Source organism: Aptenodytes patagonicus, chromosome 5, assembly GCF_965638725.1.
Source record: "Aptenodytes patagonicus chromosome 5, bAptPat1.pri.cur, whole genome shotgun sequence".
In the NCBI taxonomy this organism is placed as follows: domain Eukaryota; kingdom Metazoa; phylum Chordata; class Aves; order Sphenisciformes; family Spheniscidae; genus Aptenodytes; species Aptenodytes patagonicus.
Genome location: NC_134953.1, coordinates 9,327,201 through 9,345,950, shown reverse-complemented (window position 1 = coordinate 9,345,950; position 18,750 = coordinate 9,327,201). Strand labels below are relative to the sequence as shown.

The 18,750-nt window shown below is 39.6% G+C and overlaps 1 protein-coding gene across 2 annotated transcripts in view; it reads left to right on the top strand.

The window, feature by feature from the left end:
* The window catches only part of ZSWIM8 (zinc finger SWIM-type containing 8), a 71,224-nt gene that overhangs the window by 30,094 nt on the left and 22,380 nt on the right, over window positions 1-18,750 (top strand). For both annotated transcript variants that reach the window (XM_076338499.1, XM_076338498.1), the window contains exons 2-9: window positions 1,933-2,086; window positions 3,765-3,859; window positions 9,700-9,872; window positions 11,650-11,757; window positions 14,593-14,674; window positions 15,951-16,071; window positions 16,430-16,631; window positions 17,508-17,683. In XM_076338499.1, coding sequence (XP_076194614.1) covers window positions 1,933-2,086; window positions 3,765-3,859; window positions 9,700-9,872; window positions 11,650-11,757; window positions 14,593-14,674; window positions 15,951-16,071; window positions 16,430-16,631; window positions 17,508-17,683 — 1,111 coding nt within the window. The remainder of the gene's footprint in view (window positions 1-1,932; window positions 2,087-3,764; window positions 3,860-9,699; window positions 9,873-11,649; window positions 11,758-14,592; window positions 14,675-15,950; window positions 16,072-16,429; window positions 16,632-17,507; window positions 17,684-18,750) is intronic.

The following is an 18,750-nucleotide window of genomic DNA, read 5'->3' as shown; positions in this document are numbered from 1 at the left end:
TAACCTTCATACCCAGCACCAAATCCTTGTAAAAAGGAACACCATCCAGGCTGCAGGCTTGCAGCTCTTTGAAGAATGTGCAGGTCTTTCACCCCGGTACTGAAGACTTTTTTGAGTCTTGTACCTTGTAGAGGTTGTTTAGGTGTTAACTCTTTTCTAGTGTTGTGTAATGAAAGACTTGGATAAAGTGCCTCTATACAAAAAGTGCAGCTAAAACCACAAGAAATATTTCTCCTTTCATTGCTCAGAGTAATTGCAATGATATTTAAGTTGACTATGTTGTACTAATTAAGAATAGTAATTTTTTTTTAGTGACTAATTAAAAATAGTAATTTTTTTTTAGTGACTTGATGAAAGCTTTACACCTGTTCTGGTTGTCAAAAGTGGAAATGAGATGACTTTTCTGCCAAAATCTTGTTTATCTGCTAGCTGTAGAGAAAGGGACGCTCCACTTTTCCATCATTGTTCGTTTTACAATCTGCTGCTCTCACATTTGTGGATGGGATTATAACACACTAAAACAGAGGCTCCGTCTATAACATAGAGTAAAACTCACTAGTGATGGAGAAACAATCCTGACAGCAAAGGACTGACTCTATCTGGGAGAAGTGAATGCTGCCTAATGAATCTAATTTCACTGCAATCAAAAAATCATAAATGTGGATGTTTGAAAACTGTATTTTCTTTCCATATTTATGCAATCCTTCCATTTGACAGGTCTGCTCAGTACTGGGGGAGATGTTGGCTGCTTTGCTGTGTGCATGCACTTTCAAAGCCCTCTCCCTTCTGTCTGGTTCCCAGCTGTTCCGACCGGAGGGCGTCTCTAGGCAGAGGGTGAGAAAGCCCTTGCTGCCATCAGGGCTTAAGTTTTCCTTTGATATGTTGCCTGGAGGCCGGTGGGGAGGGAAAGCTGAGGGCCAGATTGGTTTACGTCTGGCTTCTAGTGGTGTTTTAGAAGCTGGTTAGGGAGGTGAACAGTCATAACACTGAATATCTGAAACTGAATTAATTAGGCTCTTGGCAACAGGGTTTGGAAGACGGGAACCAAGGCTGCTTTAGTAATGGATCAGGAAGTGATCTCAGTAAAGCAGTGAGGTGCTTGCAGATAAGGCAAGTCTGGCATTTTGTACAGAGTATAATCTAGCTCAGAGTGAAGCAGAAACGTAAGGCTCCCATAGCCTGATGATAAGAAATCTTCATCTGCACTTAAAAACATAAAAAGTGGAGTTAGTTTCGTAGAAAGGTGGTGGTTAAATGTATTTGTATAAAACTCTCAGGTGCCTTCAGTTAAGATCCTCATGGGCTCAAGTATAGTCAGCACTGTACAAACATGTGCATTCCCAGTTGCTTCTGTAAAGAACTAGAAATATAAAGACAGTTATCATACAAAAGGTGGTGGTGAGGGGGAATAAACCAACAAATACTAACTGAAATTAAAATCTTGTAAATTGCCGAATACTGAATGTTACCAAAAAAGTCAATACTAAGGTTCCTGGATAACCTTTCCATTGCTGTCTTGTGCATATACACTGTAACAGTTCTCCTCTGTGTAATCATCTGGCATTCACAAGATGTTGCTGCCATATTCTAACAGAAATGTGTGAAAAATATTTGGTTACCTTATGCCTTGCTAAATGGTTTCAGTTTTGACAGGAGACACTGATCAGGAGTCACTGATGTCTGCTAAGCTAATGTAGCTCTCCTGACAAAGGACTGGTTTTTTTAGGAATGTGTACCCATGCCCTAGGGGGCTGAAAACAAACATAAAGTTGGCAGGCAATTCTGTGCTGCCTTTTACTGTCTATCAAAATTGGTCCTTGAACTTAGTGAGATAAGAGAGGAAGTGGAAGAGCTCCCTGCTCCGATCTCTTTAGCCTCTCATGAGTTTTGTTCTCTGAATGGCTAATTGCATTTTGTTTCTTGTCTTGCTAGATGGGCTGGTGATCCCATTGGTGGAACTGTCTGCAAAACAGGTTGCATTTCACATTCCATTCGAGGTGGTGGAGAAAGTTTATCCTCCAGTGCCTGAGCAACTGCAGCTTCGGATCGCCTTCTGGAGTTTCCCAGAAAATGAGGAAGATATCAGGTAATGAATACTATTTCTGTTTCATTGACGCTTAAGGAAAAGTTCTGTTCACTAGAGGAGAATCATTGTCCGTTTGATGTCCCATATATTTGCTGCTTCTGCTGTTCTCACGTGCATTTTGTAATACATGGATGGGTTACTGTGGGATATACTATGATACGGGGTTATATTTCGGGGTGAGCTGCCCTGCATATGTCCCAGGAAAAGCATGTGTACGTGCAGGTTCTGTGTGTAAATGATTGCAGAATAAATGTGCCCTTTAATTTGCCTGACAGTAACTTGTTTGTAGAGTTTTGTCCTTATAGAATCATAGAATCATTAGGTTGGAAAAGACCCTTAAGATCATCGAGTCAACTGTAAACCTAACACTGCCAAGTCTACCACTAAACCATGTCTCTAAGTGCCACATCTACACCTTTTAAATACCTCTAGGGATGGTGACTCAGCCACTTCCCTGGGCAGCCTCTTCCAATGCTTGACAACCCTTTTGGTGAAGAAATTTTTCCTAATACCCAATCTAAACCTCCCCTGGTGCAATTTGAGGCTGTATCCTCTCGTCCCATCACTTGTCACTTGGGAAAAGAGACCGACACCCACCTCACTACGGCCTCCTTTCAGGTAGTTGTAGAGTGCAATAAGGTCTCCCCTCAGCCTCCTTTTCTCCAGGCTAAACGGTCCCAGTTCCCTCAGCCGCTCCTCATCAGACTTGTGCTCTAGACCCTTCATCAGCTTCGCTGCCCTTCTTTGGACACGCTCCAGCACCTCAGTGTCTTTCTTCTGTTAGTCCTATGCAGTATTCTTTCCAGTTTGAATCTGTTGCTTGAGTGAGAGCTTTAACTGGGCTAAGAAATTGCCGGGGAGAGCTAGCTCAGTATGCTGTGAAAGGCTTTTGTTGGTGTAAGTAGGAGAATCAGAATTTGCTGAGTACATCAGTGGTCAGAGTGGATACAGTCAGAGAGATGACTATATTTCTTATGTTTCCACATAAATTGTGTGAATACATGGTCAAAAACTCTGTGCTTTTAGATCTTTTACCAAAGTATTTTTGCTGAAGCTTTTATACTTTAGGAGGCCTACCCATGTAACTGTGCGTTCAGAATTTTGTTGCAAAGTAGTGATGTTACGCTCTTTTAGAAAGGATCATCCTGAAAGTTCTTAGATGCATTCATCTAACATTCTGGTATCAGATGGGAGACGTAATGTCAGAAGTGCTGATGTAATTAGTAAGATCACCTGTGGGGGAATAGAGCAGGCCAGCTGGTTATATGTGCTCATTATTCTGATGAGCACAGATGTAAAAAAACCTCACGTGAGCATGGAGGTAACTCATCTAGAAGTACAAGGAGTTTTTACTGTGGCATGCTGACATTGGACCTTGAATTGATATTATACTGTACGTAAAAGCTTAATTTTAGGCTATGAATGAATTTGTATTTCAGAGCCTTATGTTGAAATTCCTAGAAATGCCCGTGGCTATACACATACCCAGTTAGGAAGAGGCTAACGATTTTTATGGTTGAATTGTAATGGAGAAATGGCAGAAAAGAGCTGGACTTCATCTTAAAGATGAAGACAGTAAGGATTTTTCAAAAGCCACATCAACAAAGAATGCAAGAGGATAATGTGAAGTTTCTCAAAAATGGACTGATCTTGACATGTTATCTTGTATCTCTTGCAGATTGTACTCGTGTTTGGCAAATGGCAGTGCAGATGAGTTCCAGCGAGGGGAGCAGCTGTTCCGGGTGAGGGCTGTCAAAGACCCTCTCCAGATAGGTAAGAACATTGCAGCTCCACATCTCTAGATATTTCAGATTCCCAAACCCATATCTGCAATGGGACAGCAGTGGTATGACCGTGTCCCAAAACGGGCTTTTCTGGCATCCTAGACTAAACTCCCTGCCACATGCATTTTTTGTAATGTCTTGAGCTAAATACTGTGTTTATTTCAGCCTCAATCAACTCAGCTGTGAAACTGAGTGAAAAGCCAGAAATGTTCTGAAAATTAGATCCTTAATCTGTCTCAGTGTTTTGGGAAAAACTGTGTAGAATGCCTTTGTCTCCAAAATGCTTGAATTCCTCATTGATAAAGAGAACTTGGTTTTCTAGTGGTCTGATCAAATGAATGCCTTGCCTAAAGTGCATGTATGGCAGAGAGGAAGTTTGCAAGGTTTAATTTTCTTGTAGCAAAAGAATTGTATTAATAATACAGTTACTCATGTAGTATTTTGGCAGAAGGAAATCCCTGTTGCTGGACAGTTGGTTTTATCGCTCCTCGTCCCTTATCTTGTTCTTTTTATGTTTTATGGTTATAGAAACTAATCTTATCTTAAACAAAGAATTGGACTCTGGAGTTTTCATTAAATCCTTTGAAGTAAAGAAGAATATTTAGTTGGCTTTTCCAGTGACAGCTCTTAGACAGGAAGGCATTATGTGAAATAAAGACACTAGTATGTCAAGGTGGGCCATGTCAATCCAATGCAGATGTGTTGTTTTTTCTGCAAGTGTAAGCTTCAGAATTAGAATATTAATTGGCATGTGGGAACTGAGCCTGTTTATAGTAAGAAAAATGGTAATCTAAAAAGCTGTATAATGTTAAGGAGGAAAGTTCCTGTATTTTCCTGTGATGAGGGGTAGAGACTTCTATGGGCCTGTTTAGTTGCTAGTACCAGTAATACTTAACTCTGTGATCAGTGGAATGAATAAATTTAGGTAAAGGACCCTCAAAAAGGGAATAAAAGGGACTTGTACTGTAAAAGTTTGGGGAGAACGAAAAGAGAAGGAGATAGTCATTGAGATACGCAAATTGCAGGAGTCTGATAAACTGTTATCTGAATATAGGGTAAAGCATCTGAAAGGATTTTACTTAGTCTATTGTCTACTGTAATAACAATAGCAGGAATTCTTGGGAATGGAAGTGAAGTACTTCCTCATACATAAGGTATATTGAGTTGTCAGTGAGACCAGATAGTAATTTTGGAACATCAACGAAATGGAGCTAAATAGGATTAGACTGACTTTTGAGTGCATTCATAAGCCCTGATGTCAGGACTGAAATGCTGAGAGAGGCCTCTAAGGCATCTGCTGAACTTCAGGAAGGCAAATGTTTAAGAGAGACAAAATGAGTTAAAATGCAACTGACTGAAATTCAGTAATTCCTGGGACTTTCACAATGGAAAAGAGCAGAATATTTAATATACAGTGCTAAGACTGTGGTCAAAACTTGTTTCAGTAATAAATTAAAAAGGCGAGGAGGTGTTAAGCAATGTAAATGAACAAAGGCTAGGAATATTAGTGCAAAACCTGTGCTTGGGGGAGAAGGAGAGGAGTAGGGAAAAAGAGGAGGCGGTGAATGATACAGGGGAGGAACTTCTGAAGTACACATACAGCAACTGGGTTTCTTGACAAAGGATTATGTGTGTAGAAGGGAAGGAAGCAACTTTGTTTAAACAGTAACGTTGTTTCCTCCTTAGTAGAGGAGGAAAACCCCTCCTTATCTAAAGGAGGTTTTTTTTGGTGTTTTTTTTTTTTTTCATGAGTACCAGCCCAGAAGCTGGGCAGTACAGGTGGGGTGGATATAATTTCAGTTGTCTACTCCAAATGATTTTAAGGTGTGTGGTTGCAGTTTTGAGTTTCATATACTGACAAATGGGAAAAGAAATGCAGGAAATGAAGCAGCCCTTGAGAGGGGATTTGATTTGGAGGGGGACTGGGCAGTGTGTTGTGATACTGTTAATCAATAGGACAAAGCTTGAAATGTGCTTTGTGCTCTTTTTTTCCCATTTCCCTTTGCCGTGTAAGATTATTATTTTTTTTTAAACGTAATTGAGTAATCTTAGTCATCTTGTCCACATGCAAATCCATATCCATAATTTCTGAACAATAGCACCTCTTACTACATTCCAAAACCCCACTTTTTTACAGAGTTCTACTGTATATACACAAAGAATTGGCTTTTGTAGACCTTCTCCTGCACATTCCCTTTGTAGCAGTCATATACCCGCCTCCTTGCACTGAAGACGTTATTGCTGTTCTCAAATAGGTGTGTTGTAGTTGCTGATTTCAGGGACTTTTTTTCTATCATGGTCTTAATTTCTTTTTAACGAATGAGGAAGGCAGCAGCAGGTTCAGTTTGGATTCTAACTTTGCATCTCCTTGAATAGTGTCTCTAAGTCTCCACTTTTTAGGGATTCTCCTATCTTGGTTTAAAACAACCAAATGTCCAAAATTGCCTTCTTTACTGTCTAAAAGCTTTTGTTCAGCTCTCATTTTCCCATTTCTGTTAGTCCTGGGAAGGCCAGAGAAAAAGTTCTTAAATTCTATGCAGAGGTGTGTTGCTGTCATTGTTATAGGGGCGTCAGAACTACCAAATATCAATGAAAAAAGCTTGGAAGCTGTATTGCAAGAAGTATTCTTAGCAGGGTGTTGCTAACTCATAGGTAACTTAAATCTTTTCATTCCAGTTGCTTACTGAGTAGCTTGGGGTATTTCAAATTTGTGCGTTTCCACCTGAAATCATGAGGGCTAATAGGACCTCAGAAAAATGAATAAACAGACCTGAAATTTCACAATGAATGAGTTTCATGGTAAAATAAATATTAAATGCAAAAGACATTGACGTAGCTATCCTAAAATTCTGAAAACTGGATTTTAACCAGCAGGAAGCATACATTTCTTTTGGATACTTTTCCTGAAAGATTAAGTTTCAGGGGTAGAGCAGTGAGAAGGATAGGTTATGGACTGAAAAAGAAGCCATCTCTGTTTTGTAGACCTAGTCTAGGCAGCAGTTGATTATTTCCAGCTTTTACATTTGATCAAACCATGTGTCTTAATTGAGTATCAGAGACGACAGTGTGCTGCTACCCCTTCTTCGCTACATGACAAAACCTGCTTCATGGGTGCAGAAGATCATTCCTGTTCTCTGTGCATAGCGAGTATGTTGTACGTTCATGTACCCAACACATCCTCTGAAGCATTGGTGCTGGCTGCTTGACATATTTGCTCTGTGCATGAGTAGTAAATCTGGTGCTCCTAAGAAGTTTAAGATGCACTTTCTGCGTAGAAAGCCTAAGTGCTTTCATAGAAGCACTAAGCTTGCTCTGTGCCCACAGTGCATTTAAGAAGAATGGTAGCCAGGGGAGTGAGACTCCTGGCAGAGCAATTCCTCTGGCCTGCAGCTCATTTTTGAGGTCTCCTGGGGGTGGAGCTTGCCAAGAATAGGGTATAGATCTTAGTTTTTTTTCTGGTGGGCTACATGTAGTTGCAGAATGAATGCTGCTGGTACATGCAGACATGTTTTTGTAATGTATTGTTATGCATGGAGTAGATAAGCCGTTATCAGGTAGTGGGAGCAGGGGGTGGGTGGGAGGGAAGAACATTCTCGCAGTCTCCATGAGGTGGCCAGGTCACTCAGGTGTGCAGTAGATGTGATTCTTGTCTTCACATTTAAGCAGGAGGGTAAGAGCTGTGGTCTGCAGAAGACAATAGTTGCACTTTGACTGTAAACAAGTACGATTTGATGACCATTTCTTTAAACAGTAGTGTTGGGCTAAGCACTCCAGAAAGGTCCCCCTCATAGTCACCTTTACAGTCCCTTCAGGCTCAGACTTTTGTAAGCTGCACAGTGAACTGGACTGTGGTATTTTTCCTGGTAAAAGTAACCATTAATTTAATCCAGAATTTTTTCCTGGTATGGTTTCCTGTGCCATCCCACAAACAGTTGTTCAGTACAGCAAGACTGGTGGTGCAAAAGAATTGGACAGAGCTGCTTGAATTAGCACTGTCAGTGGCAGACGTGTTCATCAAGCTACAATTTGAGTTGAAGCTTGTGATATGTCATGCTGAAGCCCTTAAATTTTCTTTGTCTCTTTTTATAACTGTTCTTCACTCTTTGCATTTAATCAGTTAACTGTCTTCATATACAAATAAAAATTTAATGGTAGGAGCTTGATACGAGTGTATAGCTGTGACCCATGCTTCTCTAACACCTTTCGAATACTTCTTGTTCTCAGTGAAACAGAATTTCTGCAGTTCCAATCTGTGAAATGCTTAATTTGCTTTTGTGAAAATTAGGCCATTTTGGCATTAGTCTGAGATGCTTCTAGTATTACAGAAGGACTAGCTGAACTGTTTGGGTTGTATTATCCAAGCGTGGAACATAAATTAGAGCTGTAGCTAGTAATAAGTAGTGCAGTAATTTCTGTGCATGTCTTCTTTTGTTTTGATTCTGTTCCAATTGCTAAAATGGCTGAAGAATTTGGGTGGCATTATGCGTACTAATCAAAATAATCACCCACATGAGGAAGAGGATTTGAGTTCTGGTGAACAGGAGAAATAGAAAGGTTAAGCAAGGTAAGAGCAAGTTTGTGTTGGCACAGGGATTATATTTTGAGGAAGAAATAGTGCACGTTGTTTTAAATAGGATTTAGTAGGTCACGTGCACTCCTGAACACCATCATTGTTATAATCTCACAATACCATAATAAAAACTTAGTAGTGTGGATTTATAATGTAATTCCCTTGCTGATGATGGAGAAACTATTTCAATCATCTGCCCCAAGCCATATTTTTTCACTTAAGGTAGATTGTTGGACTGAATTTTGGTTATGGCTTTGATACCCTTGGTGCTTTCTGTGCTTCATTAAAACTGAATTTGAGACTAGCAAAAAGGCTCCGAGGCTGATGCTTATTGCTGTAGAGGATGATTAACTGGTGATAGGGACCTTCAAGACAAGTAGAAGATTCATGCTCCTGATGGCCTTTTCCTGCTCGTAATATGTGTGCCTCTGTATAACCATTATCTGTAGAGGAAGCTGCATTATGACTACAACTGGTATGCATTGTACGTGAGTTTACACAAAGCCAAGCCTCATTAAAGTTCTTTGTCATCCTGCCTGAGATGAGATTCATAATTTATTTGTTTGATCACAGATTAATGGGGCTGGATTCATTCAAGTGTTACTGCTGAAATTTCCCTTTTCCATTGATTTTAGTCTTAAGCAAGAGGGGTTTTTTGTTTTCCGAGTACATGGTTTAAAAAAAATGGGATATTTGCAATATTGCAAGGAGGTACATGATTTATGAGAAATGGGTAGCTTCTGAAACCACAAAGTGAAAGTAAGTGTTCAGGTGTAAGTGCTGCCTTCTTTAGTTCACTGTAAAATTGTGAAAGTTGACTGACTTGGAAGTAACTCTGAAGAAGTCACCTAGCCTGTTCTGCACTGTTGCCAGAGTTAATTAACATAGAAATGATGCCTAAAATATGTATAGTCTAGCTTTGACCCTGTGATCAAAAACCCCACACTTTTCAGTGATGGCTTTATCCAGGTCTTTTCTTTGTTAAATATTAATATAAATAAATCTATAAATAAATTAATGTATTAAAAGCTGGTATTTTTGAACCTCATAACATGTTATGCCTCTCTGCTAATATTCTGCTGTAGCTGATTGGGAAGAAACAAGTGCTGGAGATTCTAGATCCGTGTCCATCCCTATATGGATGTTGTTGCTAGACACGTTGTTTCACCGTTTAAATGGCACACACCTAAATTTCCGTGCTAGCTGAATCTATCTCCCAAGCACCAGAAGAGTAACTTTGGACTTTTGAATTTTAACAGGTTTCCATCTGAGCGCCACTGTGGTACCCCCACAGATGGTGCCACCCAAAGGTGCGTACAACGTGGCGGTGATGTTTGATCGATGCAGGATCACGTCATGCAGCTGTACCTGCGGAGCTGGGGCGAAGTGGTGTGCTCACGTCGTGGCGCTCTGCCTCTTCCGGATACACAATGTAGGCCTTTAAATACAGTTCTGCTCTCCCCTAGGCATCTTCTCTGAGTCTCTCCTCATTACAGTTTTATGCAACATGCACTCTCTTTAGGGAAATTGTTCTTGGCACTCCTTTTGGTTACAGATTGTGCAAATGTGTGCTCACAGTTGCAGTCTGCAGAGTGAATTGTCTGAGGCTCTTAACTGCAGAATGTCCTTTGATAATGTGTGAATTGCTAAGGGTAGATACAGAGTCCTTTTTGGCCCCTTCCTGTTTCTCATTTAAATGCTAGAATTACTCATTCTTTCTTCAGTTCTGCAGGGAGTGAAAGGTCACCAGTAGTTAGTCTTTTATTAAAAGTCTTTGTAAATATGGGATTTGAAAGCTCTTTCTTTCAGTTGTTTGATCATTCAGAGTGCAGAAGGAAAGTAATTTTGATCGCTGTTGGCCTTTATGTTCACCAGTTCATTTTGTCACATACTGAGGCAGATAAGTGTCATTTTGACTTGTAGATTTCAAACAGTCAGTTAAGTTTATGTTTTTATTTGGCTGCTTGTATTCTGTGTGGCCTTGTATAGAGTGAAAAGTAGGTGTTTCTTATCCCAACAAACTCCAGGTGAAAATGTGTAGAATCAACATAAAATACACAAGTTGAGGGTTCAGTCTTGCATACAGATTAATTTCCTCCTTCTTTGGGAAGTTGAGAAATATGTCTTAAGGAAGGATTAAGCTTGGATGATTGAAAGGAACAGAAGATTTTCTGCTGTCACAGAACATTTTATAGCTAACGTGCTTATGATCAACTCCAGATTCTTAAATAAGTGCTAATAACCTGCTGAAGCTTGTTAATATTTCACAATGGACAATTGTAATAGGCTTAAATTGATACTCTTGTGAAATCATTGGAATATTGGTATACTTTCTGTATTTAGGACTGGAGAGTTGGCAAAAAAATGGGTTCTGCTTTGAATTATTAGTTCCAGTTTTAAAAGGTGGGTATGGAGAGTGAGGATAGGAAACAAATTTTCATTTATATTATTTACACTCAGAAAGTTTGGACCCTGTGTAAGATAAAAATAATTCTTTTCCCTCCAAGCCTTTCTTCTACCTGAAAAATGATAGTGAAAGCATTTTCAGTGTTTGTATATACTGACTGCTGACACTAGCAAGTTACAAGCCAAGGTACATTGCTCTATGTAGACAAATAAATATAAGAAGCATCTTTATTATCAAACTGCTCTTGCCTGTTTCCAGGTTAAATTTTAGGTAGGTGCCATTTGGGCATTTTTTATTCTGTAGAGTTACAAAGGTTAAGAAAGTAGTGGTGTGGTTTTTTATCTCTAAGTTGTTCTAAGATATGGAAAGAGACTGATTTTAAGATTGAAGAAAAAACCTCTAATGAGATAAATGAGGTGATTGGGATTCTGTGAAACAGCCCCCCACAGAGCTGGCTGGTTTGCCAGAAGCTTAAAGAATAATGTCCTGTTTTAGAGGTTTGTTTGTGAAATCTCTGCCAGTATTTGTGCAATTGCTAGCAACAACAGATCTTAAGCACAGCTGTTGAAGCAGTTTCCTTGAAAAGAAACTCTTAAAAACAGTTTTTATAAAGCCTAGACAGCTTATTTGCATCTTATCTCCAACACAGCACATAATTACAGGAAAAAAAAATTGTCCATCAAGACCAAGCATGATATGCATCAGTGTAGCCACTGTTCATGACGCTTCATCCATTCAGTGGACACAGCTTCATTAAGTCTGACCTGTTAATGACAGTTTATATCTCCTTTTCTTTCTTCAGGCATCTGCGGTGTGCTTACGAGCACCTGTTTCTGAATCCTTGTCTCGGCTACAAAGAGACCAATTGCAAAAATTTGCTCAGTACCTGATCAGTGAACTTCCACAACAGGTAAATGGGGACAATCGATAGGACTGACTTTTTGTTAAATTCAGTTATCTTTATTCTGGGTGAATTTATATGGTTTTTTTTGTTGCAAGATAGCCAGTTATGCTATTTGATTGTGGGTTGCTGGGAAGGCTTCCAGTTCTTGCCCTTTTCAGGTTTGCCATTCTATTATTTGACAATTGTCTATTGCAAAGTAAAAGATTAGAAGTGTCTTAAAAGGAGAAAGAAGAGTGGTGGCTATTCATATTAGCATGAATATGCGCTTAGCTTGTGGAACATCGAACACAATAAAATAAATCCACGGTGGTGAAAAACTTAGGTCAGAACAAATCAGGTTGCTGCTTTTTTGTGTGATTGGTTAGTTAAGTGGAGAAGACTACCCAGGGACTGTGTTGTGTATGCCTTAGGTGGGCCCTTCCTAATGCACCCAGTTGGTGACCTTTTGACTTCCCCCAGCGTAGCTTCTTGGTGATTCATAAGAATCATTTGGGTTATGGAAAGTAATAGATATGAAATTTCGTTAGTCAAAGGCAAAATCTGCTCTCTTATTCCTTTAATATCTATGTTGTTCAAGGTCAGGTCATTTATATCATCTGCCTAAAATGCTTGCACAAAATACACAAGAACACCTAAGTGATTGTGAAATGTTTGCTTTAAAAATATAAGGGCTTGGCAACTTTTTTATGCTGGTTCAACCAAAGGAGGTTGAGAAAAACTGACCCGCATGGGTATCTGTCATGTTTCAGTAGTGCGTGCATAATGTCTTAAGTAGGAGTTAGATTACTGTCAGCGTGTGCCTAAAATTCATATTATGGTGCTGTGCTTGGGACACTAAGATATTCTGTTGCTAAAACGTCCTCTAAATTTCCTACAGAAATACTAATCTTCTTATGAGAGGAAATAGAGGAATCATATAATATGAAAGTGATAGAAAAATACTGCTTTTTTGTTGCTGAGAGTTCAGCATCAATAGTGTGTGCTTCTTGCTGCATTACGAAACAGACAAAGCTTTTCTTCTCTCCTTAAGGACTCAGAGCTTTATGTCGCATAGTCTGGTGCTTAATAAAGGAGGGTTTTGAAAGGCTAGCAGTGGCGTGGTGGTTGTTTTCTGAATGGCATGTGAGTTGTTTGCTTTCAAATATTCTGTGTCTGCTCCTTTTTGCAGGGTTGCATTATTTCTCCTTTGGTCATGTGTACCAGCTGTGCGCCCAGGAACATCTGGATTATTTAATTTAATTATTACTATCTTGCCAGATAATCTGATGGATGCTGCCCAACAGAAAAGTTTGGGGTTTATTGGCAGATGCATCTTAACCTGTGTTGTGTAATTCCCGTGAAAAAGGCGAGGCACACCCCAAACTCTTCTAACAGTCTCATTCCCGGTCTTCAAGATTTCTGAGTGGAGATAGATACTCTGATACCTTGGGACCCCGTATTTTGACTACATGATGTGGAATTAGAGTAGGCTGTACACGATTCTATTTTATCCTTATTTCCAGCTTGTGAATTACATTATGGTACAGTAATATAATGCTGAATTACTTTCAGTTGTAAAGGGAAGGTGGTCTGTAGGAATGCAGCTAGATAAGGAGATGTTTTTCAAAATCTCTGTAGAAAGTGTTTTCCGTATCTATGAAAATGTCAGTGATTCTGAGCAGCTGGAACTTATTACCCAGTTCTTCTCCCAAGAGCTATTTCCCTTAATGAAGCCAGTACTCCTATTCCAATTAAATATTAATATCTTGGCAAAAATGCCTGAAGGAGAGTCACTGCAGGTCCCTGATACTTCAACCTTAAGGTGTGATGTTGCCTAGACCTGTGACTTTTCTGCTTCATGGTGACTTAAAATACATAGCAGTGGAAAAAGGTACAAGAATAGCTTAATGCTGAGTTTGTTCCTTCAGGTGACTCAAATGCAAAATATCCTTCTGAAGCATTGTTTTTCTTCCATCTGTTTGAGATGGGTCTGTATTATTTGCAAATACAGGTGTACTGAATGTGCCTTGCTTTACAGTAAGTGTGATCTTTAACCTCAGCTGTTGTGCGGAGGGAGGTGGAGGGATATCAGATGTTCCGTTGCAAGTCATTTAAATCCTAACTATACGCCTAGCCTGTTGTAAGCATGCATGCTAAAGGCTAAATGGATCTGCGGTTTCAGCCCAGACTTAGTTTGGGAAAAAACACATCCTACTATGCATTTTTCTTTCAAAAAGAGCATGTTAAGGGTATATCTACTTAGGATTTTGCAGTCAGGTGTGAACCTTTTCTGCTTATGCTCTGAACTGTCCAGAAGCTATGATTGCATTAGTTTAGTGCTGAAATTGCATTAGTTTACTACTGAGTCTGAGTTAATGTATATATGGTCTCTTTGCTAACAGGATGGTAAATAAGCTAAAGTCTGCCCAAAAAGTTATGTATAGATGTAATTTATGGTTTGTTCCTCTGTTCCCATTAGCTTGGGTTTTAGAGAAATGATTTAGGAACAAGAAATAAAGAACATTCAAAGTACAGGAAAATGGTGACCTTGACTGCAGTCACTATCTCTCAAAATTAGCTGCAGTATCACTCTCTGTGGGCTCCAACTCCTCAAGAAATGAGAAGGGAACTAGTAACCTGTGATTCTTTTGTTTACTTCTTAGGGTGTGAATGTAGGAAGTAAGCCTTGGATATAAGTTTGCTTTGAGAAAAGGAGAGGAGAAAGTGTAACAGCTGGTTTGCTCTTGTATAATCTTTAGCACCCTCTATAGTCCTTTCTGAAAATATGACTGTGTGTATTTGATATTTCTGGAATTATGAGAGTGCTTCAATCAATATTGAAAGTTTGCTTCATGTTTTCAGATTCTTCCAACTGCTCAGCGTTTGCTGGATGAGCTGTTATCTTCTCAGTCTACTGCCATCAACACAGTGTGTGGAGCCCCAGGTAGCCTTGATATATCTTATTTCAGTAATCTGTGTCACAGATAGGAAGTGGATATATTTCCATTGTGTTGAGTTTCTGAACTGGTCTGTTACCATGTAGCTGGGATTGCAGGTGGAGGTCAAGGAAAAGGGGTAAGTACAGGCACTCGCATGTGTATATGGCACAGCAGCAGGCACTTGCTGGTGTAATGGACGCCTCAGAGTGTATGCAGAGGAAGGGAGCATCAGGCAATGCACCTTTCTAACAAAAGATTTTTCTTTTTAAGTTGGTGTTCATTCCTGGAAATGTTGATTGGAGGGGACCTCTCCAACCTCCTGCTTGAAACAGGACTGTTTGCAACACTAGATTGGGTTAGCTGTGGCTTGGGCTAGCTTAGCCAAGTCTTGGTTACCAGAGACGTTACAGAGTATTCCTGTTTTAGTGCTGCATTACCCTTTTGGTCAAGAATTTTTTCCTAATGTCCAATATGAATACCCTTTTTTATCATCTACTACTACCAAGAAGAGTTTGTCTGCATTGTGTTTGTGATTCCAAGTAGTTGTAGGCTGTTAATGATCACCCCTCACCCTCTCCTTTTTAGATGAAAATAGCCCATCTTCCTCAATCTCACCTCATAGGTCATGTGCTCCGTGCCCCCAACTATCTTGATACCCCTCTACTATATCCTCTCTGGTTTCTCAGTATCATTTCCTGGTCTGGGGGACCCAAAACTGGATGCAATATTCCAGGTGTAACTTTACCAGTGCCAGGTAGAGGGGGATAAAATAAGTTCCTTAAATCTGCTAGCTGTGCTTTTCTTAATATAGCCCAGTTTGCAGGTTTGTTTTTTTTGTTTTGTGTTTTCAGTGAAAGTTTGCCATTGGTTTGTGTTCAGCTTGGCATCCACCATAATCACCAAACCCTATCAGCTACTCAGCCATTTGGTTTTCAGTCTGTACTGATGCATGGGGTTTTCTGTCCCAGGTACAGAAGTTTACGTTTTTCCTCACTGAACTTCATGAGGTTTCTGTTGGCACAGTCCTTGAATTTCTCCTGGTCCCACTGGTTGTAGTGCTACCATTCAGCATGCCAGCCATGTCTCCCAATTTAGTGTTATCAGTGGTTAAGGTAATGTTACGATAACACGTTGAGATAGTTCTGAATAGTGAGTTCTGCAATGGGTGAAATAAACTGAGTAATACTGCCTGTGTGCTCCCTATAATCTCTGTGGTTGGGCACACAGAGGAAATATACCTTCAAAGCCTGCAGACTGTATATGTGTTACTCTTTTGTCAAGATCCCACTGCTGGACCCTCTGCATCAGATCAAAGCACCTGGTACTTAGATGAATCTACTCTGAGTGACAACATAAAGAAAACCCTTCATAAATTCTGTGGACCCTCTCCTGTTGTTTTCAGGTAAACTGTTTCCCATCGAAGGGAAAATGTGATATTCATGTAATCTGTAAGCTCATTCACTGTGTAGCCTGTACCCTTATGTGATGCTGTGGACTGAAGGATGCTAGTTTTGTGGTCACTCTTCTAGACTGTATTTTCGCATAACTTGTCCAATGTTATTTCAGTAGAGCACACTGTATTTGCACAATACCTTGCTTGTGTGGTATTCTCAGTCTCGTTATGCATCCTGTCTTAGGTTATGCATGTCTGTCCCATTTAAGGTGCAAATATACTTCTGGATGTAGAATATACTCAGGATTTTGTATGGCTGTGCTTGATTTAATTTTTTCTCATCCCTGCTCTTCTGTTTTATCTACAGTGATGTGAATTCAATGTATCTCTCTTCCACGGAGCCACCAGCTGCTGCTGAGTGGGCCTGTCTCTTGCGTCCCTTGCGAGGAAGAGAGCCTGAAGGAATCTGGAACCTGCTTTCCATTGTGCGGGAGATGTTTAAGAGACGGGATAGCAATGCAGCTCCTTTGCTGGAGATTCTGACTGACCAGTGTCTCAACTATGAGCAGGTATTAAAATCTCTTTGCTCTGGGGGAGAAAATTCTGGGGACCCAGGCTGAGCCAGTGACTGGTGCCATGTGCCTGTACAATCCATAGCTGAATAAATTTTTTTAACTGTCTGTATGCATTATGGGCATGTGCTTCTCCATGCTAAAATGATGTTACAGTTTGCTCTTGTGCTGATTTGGTGATGTCCTGGTAACACTATATCCCCAAAATACCTCAGTCCTTTTAACATGAATATATGGAGTCTGAACTCTTGTTCAGCACATTTGATTTGATTTCTGCCCAGTCAAGGTGATTTATTTTAATGTTTTTTTTCTAAACAAAGTACATCACATATGAGCTGTCATTTTGATAAAAACTAAAGATATATGTTGGGCGCTAGAATCTCAGATTCTTTAGTTATTTTTGTAGAAGATATCTCTTGATGGGTTTAAGTAATAAATTTTTTGATATTTTTTTAAATAATGTTAGGAAAAAGGTTTCCTTTGACAGTTCAGGACGCTGATCTCATTCTGTAATATAAATTGCAGTGTAAGTTTCCTTATTGCTCTATCACATACCTCAACTTTGAGCAGGGGAAAGAAAATGCTTCATTTATCACATTTGTTCACTTTATCCCTCCAGGTGTGAAGGCCTCTACTAAGAGAACCTCCTGTGAGTGTTTTGTTCTGTGGGCATGTGCCTTCTAATCAGAGAAATTTTGAGAGGCCCTTAGTTCTCACAAACCAATACTACTTTAATGCTCATAGTTATTTTGGAGTCAAATGAAAACATGGTTCTAGCTACAGATCCCATTTCCTTGTGGTTATGAGGATAAGTGAGAGCAGGAGACGAGACGTTGGCCACAACACAGCTCCACTGAACATTTTCTTCTGCAGATAACCGGGTGGTGGTACAGTGTGCGAACGTCTGCATCACACAGCAGTGCTAGCGGGCACACAGGACGCAGCAATGGCCAGTCAGAAGTAGCTGCTCATGCCTGTGCAAGTATGTGTGATGAGATGGTGGTTCTTTGGAGGCTGGCTGTCCTTGATCCAACTATTAGTCCACAGAGGTGAGCACCAGAATCAGATCCAGTCCCTCATTTATTTCTGTGATATTCAAGCACACTCAAGAGTTTCTTCCTGTAGATGTCTTGTGTTTGTATCATTACCTCGTTACCTATTCAACCATTAGTCCTTCTGGACTATGTGCTATGTAAGGTTCAAGAGCACTATAATTACTTTAGATTTTAATTGCTATTGCTGCTCACTTTTAGCAACATCATGTAGTGTGAATAATTTGTTTTCTGAGAGCTCTCTTTTACATATGAGTGTAATTCTGCATTTCAGTGTCCTAGTGGAGAACATTTCATTGAATGATAACACCAGCTACCAATAAATTTTAATGCTTTCTAAATTTAACTATTCAGCAGTTTAATGGATTTCTGTTTAGCCCGATCATTGACTGTTGTCTATTTCAAGCTGAACCATTTCTTGCTTTCTGTGCTCTTAGGGAGTTTATTCTCTGCAGTGTATAGGTAAACAGTGTCACTGGTGTATGATTTTCAGTGTTTTCAATTGTCTGAGGAAAAATTGTGAGGCTTCTGCAGGTTTCTAAACCATATTGTGCCTTCGTAAATCACTGCCATCTTTATTTAGCACTAGTTGAATAGCAGTGGAGGTACTGAGGACTCATGTTGAGATACTGTGGTTGACATTGCAATAACTTGTTTTGTACATCTAGTCTACAAAGTGTGTTGTGTAAAATGTACTGAATTACTTTAATGTGCTATAAGTGCTCAGAAGAAGTTTTTCAGAACAAATGAAAACAGGATGGTATTTTTCATACAGTTACACATTAACAGGATTTGCTTTCTGTGAATTGTTGTGTAACATTAATGAAAAGCCCTATCTATGTCAGGTACATCAGGGACACTAAAATGGATGCAGTTTCTGTCTTGTACAGTTTACAATATGAAGTAGCTAAATATAGGAGATGAAGACAAATCAAAAACTGTAGGAAACAGGGAATGAGGCTTAAAACAAACACAAACATCGATCAGATCACTTAGAAAAACCATAAAGGTTTTGGCTTTTAATAAAGTATGAAGTTGTGCTATGTGTTCACATTTGAGTGATT